At 54.5% G+C, this 10,829-nt stretch overlaps 1 protein-coding gene across 1 annotated transcript; it reads left to right on the top strand.

The window, feature by feature from the left end:
* Positions 1 to 4,673: 4,673 nt before the first annotated feature.
* NCLIV_025500 (conserved hypothetical protein) lies at positions 4,674 to 10,312 on the top strand (the record flags this gene model as incomplete). The annotated part of the gene is made up of 8 exons (XM_003882745.1): positions 4,674 to 5,167; positions 5,450 to 5,650; positions 6,044 to 6,623; positions 6,898 to 7,400; positions 7,868 to 8,059; positions 8,908 to 9,653; positions 9,950 to 10,026; positions 10,280 to 10,312. The coding sequence occupies 8 exons, from the start codon at positions 4,674 to 4,676 to the stop codon at positions 10,310 to 10,312; spliced, it is 2,826 nt and encodes a 941-aa protein (XP_003882794.1).
* Between the last annotated feature and the right edge of the window lie 517 nt (positions 10,313 to 10,829).

The raw sequence follows: 10,829 nt of genomic DNA, 5'->3' as shown, positions 1-10,829 counted from the left end.
CTATCCAGTCTGGGGGGAATCACCTTCAACCAAGGAACAGCCCGTCAAACCACCCACCGACCAGCTCGCAGGCCCAGTCGCATACACATAAATACATACATATACACATATATACATATATATATATATATATACATATATACATATATATATATATATAGATGCGCATGCACAAAAATGTATGGGTTATGTGTGCCTGTCACCGTATTGCCTGCGTGGAGACTGCGCCCCCCCTGCGGTGGTAACAAAATGTATGGCGCATCACACATCGATTTCTGCTGACAGGTGTTTTTCCAGCATATCTGGGGAAGCGCGGAGAACTTCGCCTCCGAGACGGAGCGGTGATCTTCTGGTACGCGTTTTTCGTGACCAGAATATCAGCCAGCGGCGCGTGAGACCGCGACTCTCGACAACTGGAGTTCTTTTTTCCGTAGAAGGATCGCTTTCGACGAACTCTAGGGGGAGTGGAACCTATCAGAGAGAGCCGTTCCTCTGCTGTCGCAAGGGCGTCGAGAAGAGAAAGACTCCCGCAAAAAGGTATCCTCAGCACGCGCATGCACGCTGAGAGGCGATGTGCGATGCATCGATAACCGCGAGGCCTCCCTCCTCAGCGAACGTGGAACTCCTTCACTTGGGAGTCGTCTGACGCGAGAGGAAGAAACGGGCTGACCACCGCCCGTCCTCCGTGCACGGAGAGACTGCAGACGATCGAATCTGGAAACGTGGAGGCGCCGTCCCACTCGCAGCCTCTCATGGGTCGTGACTCTGCTTTTTCCGCTGTACAACGGCCTGCATCCAGAATTTTTGGGACTCGGAAGGCGCAAACACAGAAGCGCACACGCGGCGCCAAAAAGGATCCACCAGGGGGCAAACGCTCTGCCGCGCACGGGACCGGAAGGCGTGCGGTAAACTCCGCCGCCAGAAATGGAACTACCACAGAGAGTTCCGAGTGAGAAATCGGTTTTGAAGACAATTTGAAGCCACCAAGCCCCAAACAAAAAGACGTCGAGTGCGCGCGTGCGCTTAAACGTCCCGGGGTGGCTGTGCCGCTCTGGAGCGTGGAAAAAAGTCCAAAAAGGAGGAAAGACGGAAAACGTCGTGCTGTGCAGCGAGGCGTCGGAAAAAAACGCGGAGAAAAACCAGAGAAAGGTGTCTGTTTCTCCGCGAGCAACGGCTTCGAGACTCTCTCGCGCGGGAGAAGGGGGGATGCGAACACGCGCCAAGCCGCGCGCACAACTTTTTCAGCTGGAGCTCGGGAGGTACGGCGAGGCCAAAAAAGCATCTGCCGATAACTGTACCTTTCCTGGTAAGGATGTGTTGTGTCGATTTCATGCAGAAATGCACACGGTTGTTGATCCTCCCGGCGACAGCCACGACCCGCGAGATCTGGTTCCACCGCGCGTGTACATACGGCAGGGAGGTGGTCCGTTGGGGCGGATTCGCTGCAAGAAACGAAAAGCGCGCCGAGCTGTCAGATGTGACCTGTCCGAGGAACCTTTCTGGGGATACCTCTCTGAGAAGCGAGAGTCCGAAACCCAGAGCCTGGCATTTTTTTTCGCTTCCAAGCCGGACGAAGAACCGGGAGTACACGTTGCTGTTTCGGAGGCGAAGGCAGAGAACAGAGCGAACCCGCCTAAAATAATGTCGCAAAACGGGGGGGGGGGGGGGGGGGTTCTCACATCAAGAGGGGAGGAAACGTAGAGCGAATCTCTCGCACGCGCTCCCACTTTACACTTTCTGTCGCTGACTTCAGGATCGACAGGGAGAGCCACAGCCAGGTTTCGAACGCACACGGCCTTATCTATCTCTGAAGCAAACACACGTTCTCACAGAGAGGACGAAGGGGGGCGGTACTTTTTTTTGCGCGACCAACGCGCGCGAGAGCACACATGCACACTGTGTCACTCGCAGTTTTATTGGGTGATTCGCCTCGTGTACCTTCTTCCTCTCCGCTGGGCACGCCTCGCATTCCATCACTTTTTGCCGCGTGTGTAGGAACGCTGAGCCGATCGTCTTCTGTAGGCTGGCGCTTTGTTCGAAGAAGTGGTGTTAGAAGCGCGACGCGACGCGACGCAAGTTACCGTGTATGTTTTGTCGGGGGTCACACACGCGATTGGCGACTTCGAGTGGTTCCTCCTTTCTGCAAGGATAGAGTGGAACACTCACGCAGGTGCTCCCAGTCGCTTTTGGCTAGGTGGATTTCTGTGCAGCGTTGCCATCTGCATCTGTTACTGTATCGTGTACAGTAGGTAAACGTGTTGGATTTTCTAATATCCCACTACATTAAGGTTATTCCACATTGGTTATGCTCTAGGCGGAATATATGGATTACTCTCATCACTCGTACATTGCCGATACTTACTTTTAGGGAGCGCAGCATTAGTCGCCAGGGACACCATGTGCCGTCAATTGGGCAGACGGGACTCACAGAGTCTTCGTAGCAACTACGGAAGCGGAATGCGCTTTTGCCTGACGCAAACGCCTTCCGCATATCAGAAAGCAGTGGCCTAGAACCACGGGAGACGTGGGTTTACAGCAATGCGATATCTGGTAATCCTCGCGACGATACAGTCGATCTGATACGCATCTCAAAGCCTGATGACCGTAGCTAGTCATATGTGTCGAGCGTTCAAAGCAAAGGTTTTCACTCCGTGGATTTGGAGGATATATGTTCGTTTCCGTCGACTGCTGCAGCTACGAAGCGGCAGAGGAAACGGCGACGTGAGAACCCAGTTTTTTGTTTTTGCGATGCACACACGCGCTGTGGATGGTGGCACTGGAACGCGACATGGAGATTCTCTGCCTAGCCGTCTTTCCAATGTGCTTCTTCTCTTGTCCTGTGCCTGACGCGACGCGGGCCAGTTCTCTAAAGCCGACAGAGAAAAGAGGATTTGCCCGTGTGAACGAAAACATAGAGAGAACGAGTACCGGATGCCAAACGTCCGCGCCGCCGAACACGATCCCTACAAACAACTATCGCGTGTGGCGTTTCTCTAGGACTTTCTTTTTTTCGAAGAAAAGCTGCGTCCGCTTCCCCTACCACAAGCGTGCACTCTGGAGAAAACCGGGAGACGTGCCTCCGTCTGTACGAAGAGCCATAGTCGTACAAAAGTAGATCGATTTAGCGAATACGGATGCCTTGCATGCGCAATTGAGAATCACTCTGCGGCTCTCTGGTATACTTCTCGACGGATCGTTCAACACCGGATTCTCTCGGTGTGCTCTCGGTGTCAGTGCCTGGTCTTTCCGTAGCATCCCTGTGATGGTGAATTGTGGAATTGACGCGGACAACAACCCACTAGAGACGTGACAATCTCACCGAACCCCTCACGGGACAGAACTTGTTTCTACATCGTTCTGATCGAATGGACCCTCTCAACACACCAGCGAGAAAGTGCAGATAACCGTTCCAAAAAACGGGAGCAGCGATTGACAACTCCGTCTAGATGTGCGCGCATATGTACAGGTACCACCTCAGAAAGCTGCGTATACGCACATTCCGGAAAAAGCGCGCAAGCACACGAGTCTGCATGTTCACACAGATCGGGTTAGACCGAGAAACAAGCAAGGTACGCAAAGGCATGAGGTACACCCGAAACTTGTCTGTTCAAGGGAACCTATAGAAATGACAGAACGAAACCCCCAAATGTTCAAATGCGTTTATGTGTAGGTTTCTGTTCGCCACATGCGGCGTTTTCTACGGCGATTCACCTCCGAACTTGTGTTCCAGGAACTTTGCCCCGGAAACGTGAAAGCCTGTCACTTTCTGGTTACAAAAAAAACCCGGGAAAATTCATGCTGACTTTGTTTCGCAAAAGCGTCTTCCATGCTAAACTCGATTGCTTTCATCGAAGTTGTGGACTCAAAACGCTCGGCTGCGGCGTCGCCACGAGCCTCCCTTCGTGCTTCGGTTCTCCAGTTCGTATGTCTACACATGCAAGAAACAGTACTCGCTTTGCGCGGCGACTTTACTCAGCAGTTTCTTCGGAAACCCCGAACCGAACAGACCCATCGTCTCTCTTGTTTTCCGAGAGGAACCTGAAAGACTCAGGTGAGAGAAACGGAAAAAGCTGTTATTCACTCGTCTCCGACGTAGTCTCCTGCGTAGCGGTAACACGTCCATTTTGTCGTCGCCTCTGAGGCGCTTTCTGGGTCACTGTGCACTTCTCTCGTTATTGGGGCCTTGACCGGCTTCTCGCGCGTTTCGTTTTCCTCTCTCGAGGCCTCACCCAGGCTTGCCTCCCCGATTCCGTTTTGCTTGCTTTCTGAGGAAACGAACTTCGCGTCTCCGCCGACAAGAGAAAAAACCGGGCGACGACGAGGTCACTCGCCGAGCTTGTCTCGAGACAGCGCAAACCGAACGAAAGGGAAAGAAACCCCCGAAAAAATCCGGGGAACCGGAAACACGTTCACTGCGGGCAGGACCCGCCACACGGTTCCCAGATGGGGTGAAAACTGTCGGCATTCTCTAGGGGGAAAGATGGTGTGTGCCTGTCGCTTTCGCTGTCGGGCGTTTCCCTTGAAACTGAAAGGCGCAGGACGTCCTGACGACCTCGGCTGATGCAAGCAACGCGCTCTGCATGCATCTGCCCTACACTTCAACAAAGAGAGAGGAAAGTTTTCTTTCTCTCGACGCCTGCACATTTCTTCTCTGCGTCAAACTTTCCCGGCGAATGGAGGCGCCTTCGGCGACCCAAGAACGGGGCGACGCTCCTGCGGGCGATGCGCCTGATGCGCAGCGCCTGCAGAGACTGGGATCCCGAGAAGTCTCGGCGACCGAAGCAAAGTCGGCGTCTTCTTTCGCTTCCGGAGGTTTTGCAGCGCATGCGAAGAAACTCAAAAAACTGACCGTGGCGCTGATGCAAGGCAGACGCCTCTCGAGTGCCCCGGCGCAGTCGGGCCGCCTTTCGCTGTCTCGGCAGTCGTCGCGCGGGCAAAGAAGTCAGCGCGAAGAAAGGGGAACCTCGGAGGCGCCGAGTGGAGAGCCTGCCTACCCGCGCATTTTGAGGGAGGGCGAGCGGCGAGAACTGCAGAGTTCCAGGCGGAGACAGGAGCACCACCACACGGCCCCGTTCTTCACAGACCGTCTTGTCGGGGAAGAGGCAATGAAACTCAACAGCTTCGACCTCGCCGCCTTGCGTCACGGCAGCAGCGACAACTACTGGTGGTAGGGTTGCCCCGTCCAACTCGGAAAACCGGGACTGCGGACCTTCTCTCGGGGGAGTTGAGACGGAAGAGTAGCGAACGTTTCGTCTTTGCAGAACAAACTCCGCCCGGGAACTCCCGATCGTCGGAGGCGACCTGCCACGCTTCGCACACGAACGTTGCCCGGGTTTGACGGACATGTGTAGGGTGTATGCACACCTGTTTGCCGGGGTGGAGATTCGCCTTTCTGGACCCTCTCGGGGCGTGTCCCTTTGATGCGCTCTCTGGATTTTCTGTCGCCTAGGTCGGGGTCCTCGAAGGCTCTCGAGCTCCCCAGCAACGTCGACGAGGATGGCCCTCAGCTGGTTGACCGCCACTCCCTGGGTACCTCGGCTTTCGGCAGTCCAGACGAAGACTGGGCACACTTCTCGAGACGGAAAGGAGGGTGTCCGCGCGTCCTGTTCTTCCAAGAAATATTCCGAATGTTCAACCCCTACTTCCCTCAGTAAGCCCCGGTGTAGTTCTGTTTTGATACCCACACCTAAACACTCGTGCCGGACTCCATCTGTCTCTACCGTTCAAAAGCCATCTCTGTCTATAATCCATTTAACCATCAGACTGTGAATCTCTGTATCTGTTTACCCGTCTGTTTCTTTGCTGAAGCCAGTAGATACGTGTATCTACTGGCTTCAGACCACTGTATGCACTGACTATCGAGTCTCCCTATCACCATTTATATATATATATATATATATATATATATGTGTACTTTTCGGACACGAGACGTGCCTCCGTGTGTACACAGTTCAGTGTCTGTGTCTGGGATACCGATTGTGGATTGCGCCGTTCCACTCTTTTCTCTCCGCGGCCTTCGTCTCTTGTGCGTTTTGGCCTACAGACCCATCGGTGCTCGTGGAGAGAGTGAAGACGAGAGGGGAGACCAAGACCGGGCTGGCACGAGCGATGCCTCGGCCTGCGTCGAGTGCGAGGCAGAAAAGGAAGAAGAGACACATCGGGCGGACTCCAAAGACACCTGGACGCCGACCCAGACACAGCGAAACACGGAGGCTGTGGAGGACGCGCGAGACGCAACAGATGAGGAACAAGGGAGAGAGCGAGAAGAAGGCGAAAGAGAGGAAGCAGGAAGAGAAGGAGGAAGAGAAGGAGAGAGCCGTGATTCAGGGAGCCTGTTCCTTTCAGAAGAATGTCTCAAGTCACGATCTGATTCCCAAGAGGACGCGGAGGGTAGTGAACAGAGTTCGCTTGCTTTCTCGACAAAGGACGAGGGGAGCGACCGCGCTTTTTCTTTTGACCCACGTGTGTCGGAACCGGATGACAAAACAACTGTGGCTATTTCCCCACCGTCCCAACAGGGTCCAAAAGGAGACAGAGAGACAGAAGGCCCAGGAGGCGTGGCGAGGCGAGGAGAGGACGAGAGAGACAACGAAGCACGCAGTCGAGCAAGAGAAAGCAGTCAGGTGAGCTGTCACCCTGTGGGGGGCGCGGCCTCGCAAAGCGGCAGGAGGGCCGAGGAAAAAGAGGAAACGTTTTGGAAAGAGACGAATCAGCAAAGCCTGAGGAGAAGAGAAGCGAGAGAAAGCAGAGGCAGCAGGAGCAGCGGATGAGAGAAAAAAGGTGAAGCACGACGGCGAGAAAGGCACAGAAGTAAGATCGCGAGGCAGAATAAAACCAGGTTGTGAGAGTCCCGAATGAAGCGCTGTGAAAGGCGATCTGTCTTCCTCGTTTTTTCAGCTAAACGCTGAGGTCTCCAATACCTCTTCCTCGCAAACAGACGAGTCTCTACCTTCGGTGCGGCCAGCGAGCGAAGAGCAGGAAGTGAGAGAAGAAGAGAGAGAAGAAGAGCGAGAAGAAGAGAGAGAAGAAGAGCGAGAAGAAGAGAGAGAAGAAGAGAGAGAAGAAGAGCGAGAAGAAGAGAGAGAAGAAGAGCGAGAAGAAGAGAGAGAAGAAGAGCGAGAAGAAGAGAGAGAAGAAGGGAGAGAAGAAGAGCGAGAAGGGAGAGGAAGGGAAAACTCAATCGTGGCCGGGGCGGGCCGAGGTCAGCAGGGCGATGAGGAGAGGACACCAGAAGCGAAGAGAAGAGAGGAGATCGAAAGCTTTGGTGTCGAAGGAGCGCAGAACGAGACAGACCGAGGAAAGGTTGGACTGCCAGAGTCGACTGCGACGACGTTCGAACTCAGCCGTCGGTGGAGCTCGAGGCAGAATTCTGAAGAGGAGAGACAGAGGGACATTCGCGGGTGAGGGGATGTTCCGACGCACATCGCGTGCTTGCGTCTCTGTTTTCACGCCCGAGAAAAAAAGAGGCAGTTCCCTTTTGCGGCGGACACTTCGCAGGCTTTCGTCTCTTTGTGCGGCGCCTGCGAATATGCTTTGTGTCCTTCTCTTGGTTGTCTCTCTCTCTCGCTGCTGGGGGTTTTCATCGTGCGCACACACTGGAGTGCAAGAGACGTTTGCCGATGTTTTTCGACTGCGCTTAAGAAGTGGTTTTTCTGTCTCCTCCTCCTCTCGGCCCTTTCTCCAAGGACATCTTCGACCGCGCGACGCCAGGTGCCCGTCCAGGTCGAGGGAGTCTGGCCCTTCGCTCGCATGACGACTCCCGTCCCTTTCTCTTCCTTCGTTTTTCACTTTTCCTCCATTTTTTTCTTCTGCCTCCATTCTGTTTCGTCATTCGTTTGCCGTCGTTCGTTTTTTATCTCGTTCACAGAAGCTGTTCGTCCTTGCCGCCGCCTGACGCCGAGCCTGCGTGGAGCGACCGAGGCGAGGGCAGCGGCAGGCAACGAAGAGGCGTCGTTTTGGGCCAGGCGGAATTTCCAGAGTGGCTGATGCAAATCGACGGAGAAGAAGAATCTGACTCCGGCGCCAATCACAATCCTTATAAGCACGTCCGCCTGCGCAAGTGAGTTCAAACGACCCGACGGGAATCTGCAGAATCGACGCTCGCGATCGCTCCAGGCGCGGCGGCTCTACAACCGCCCCGAGTCCTCTCTTGTCGCGCTGTTTGTACACCGAGTCCCTCTATGCGTTTCGACAAAAGTGTCTCATGCACATCCATGTGCAGTTTTATGTGTGTGTGCATCGAATTTACGCCGTTTCTTTTTCTAGTTGCATGAATGCGCGTATATTTTTTGTGGAGCAAAAACGGATCACAGGATAAAGTGAATCCGAGGAGGAAGCCCGAGCGATATCGAAACGGGACAACGTCATATTCCCCAAGGCCGCGTACATACACTTTTATTTATATACGCGGATGCGCAGCGTGCTGCATGTTGATACAAATACTCGTTTCCATCGAGACAGACCCGCGTGGTTCCGTTGTAACGTCTCCTCTCTCTCTTTCGTTCCTTATCTTTCTCTGTGCATGTATACATCTCGAGTTCTACATGCGTGCCTCGGAATGTGTGTGTGCCCACATTTGTATGCGTGGCTCACGCGTTGACGTACTGGCCTCCCGCTGACCGTCCGACTCCGCAAACGTGCCGGTCTTGTGTTGCGAGTCGCGGCACAAGTATCTTTTAGGTAAACACATAAATACGCACATGGATTGATGTTTGCATATATATATATATGTATGTATATGTTTGTTTCCGCGTAATCTCAATGTTGAGCGCACCTGCTCTTTTGCTGACGGGCATGTGCGAGTCTGTTGTTCCGGGGTTTTTGCGTCAGCTTTTTTCTCCGCTTTTCCACGTTTTCGCTCTCTTTCTGTGTCTGTGTGTCTCGTGTGTGTGTCTTTTCTGCGCACAGAGTCGCCCTCCAGCAGTGGGGACGCCAGCGCCAAGGGACCAAGAGCGGCGAGAGCGTTTCTGGCGTGGAAAGTGCGCGGTCACTCTCGCCCTCCGTGACTTCGTCTGGAAGCCTCCAAGAAGCTTGTTCGCGCTCGGAACGACGCAGTGCCGAGGCCGGGCGACCGTCCATGCACCGAATGGGCAGCGACAGCACGGACAAGTCTGGAGATTCTTCGCTCGCGCATGCAGAACGAGAGAAAGGCGAGAAGGAAGAGCGAGGCGAGAAGGGAGAGCGAGGAGAGAGAGGAGAGCGAGGAGAGAGAGGAGAGCGAGGAGAGAAGGGAGAGCGAGGAGAGAAGGGAGAGCGAGGAGAGAAGGGAGAGCGAGGAGAGAGAGGAGAGCGAGGAGAGAGAGGAGAGCGAGGAGAGAAGGGAGAGCGAGGAGAGAAGGGAGAGCGAGGAGAGAAGGGAGAGCGAGGAGAGAAGGGAGAGCGAGGAGAGAAGGGAGAGCGAGGAGAGAGAGGAGAGCGAGAGGCGAGGGAGGCGATTGCAGGGGGTGCTCGCGAGGAGGGAAGGAAACCGGGGATGTCGGCGGCTGAGTGGTTTCGCCTGGAACAGGAGAGACGGCTCCTGGAGCGCCAGCAGAGGTTGGAACTCGACGAGGTGTTGAAGATCTTTGAGGAACGAAAGCGGATGAAACAAGCTGAAGAACGCGAGCGCGAAGACCAGCGAGAAGACGAGCGCCTTCGACAGCCAGAGGCCGCCGGTAAGTGAAGAGAGGGAAGAAAAAAGGGCGAGTCGGAGCTCGCGAAGTTTGCACGCGAATCAAACGCCACTTTGGGGACGGAAAGCAGGGAGACCAGAAGAACCAGAAGACAGTGAAAGCCAAGCAGTAGATCGGGTCTCTACACCATCGGCGTTTTTGGAGAGGTTCCTGTGCATCGCAGCCCACGCGCCGTTTTTTTCAAGGGGTGTCGGTCTTTGAAAGGGAACAGGATGTGAATCAAGAAGGCGTCGCATAAGATTCTTGCGGGGCTGCTGTTCGCTCCTTGTGCTGTCCAGATGAGAGCCGGCAGCTCTCTGTCTCGGCCCTGCGAGCGCGATTTGAGAGAAATCAAAACGCGTGGTTCACAGAGCAGGTAAACCCCCGCAGCGCTCCTTTTCTGTATCTCTCTCGTCTGAGAGAGTTTTTCCCTCGCTCGTTTCGTCGTCTGTCGGGATGCCTGCCGGGATTACACGTGTGCTTCGCCTTGTGACCTTACTCATCCGCGTCGTGTTCTTGTCCTCCGGCGTCAACAGCGTTAGTGTGTCTCCGTCCCTCGTCACCGCGTTGCGTTGCCGTTCGAATTTCGTTTTGCTTCCGACTCTCCTTTCTTTGTTTTTCCTCTCCAGCTCGGCGCGTACCGGAAGCACGACGCGCAATAACGCTTCGATTTTTTTTGAATTCGCCGTCCGGAGTACCGGTCTCGCCTTCTGGCTCCCTGAAACTCACAAAAACGGCGAGAGCAGGAACTGAAGATCGCGTTGCTTCCGTCCTTCCTTTTCTTCTCTTTCGTTTTGCCCGTCTGTTTCTTCCTCTCCTCTGGCTTCTGTTCTCTCCGTTCTGCTCTTCCGCTGTTTTCAGTCCACTTCTCGCGCGTTTCCCGCTTCCCGTCTTTTCTTCCCCGCACAGGCAGCGCTCCTGAGACCTGGCGCCGGTGTTGTTTTAGAAAAACCCCGCACTTCTGAAGCACTTTGTGTTTTTGTTTCGAACAAAACGCGTTTCGCGTCTCCCCGCCCCCGACGAGCCGCGCAACCACCCGTCTACGCCTACACGAATCTTCTCGCAGCGTCTGATCTTCTTCACCTTGTCACCCAAAGAGATCATCTGTTCCCACAAGGCAGCCCAACACCTGCACTGTTTCGAGGGACATACTGCTTACTCGTGCATTCATATACATAT

This window comes from Neospora caninum, chromosome VIIb (genome assembly GCF_000208865.1).
Source record: "Neospora caninum Liverpool complete genome, chromosome VIIb".
Classification (NCBI taxonomy): Eukaryota; Apicomplexa; class Conoidasida; order Eucoccidiorida; family Sarcocystidae; genus Neospora; species Neospora caninum.
Note: the sequence above shows the minus strand (reverse complement) of the source record. Positions and strands in the feature narration are given on the sequence as shown.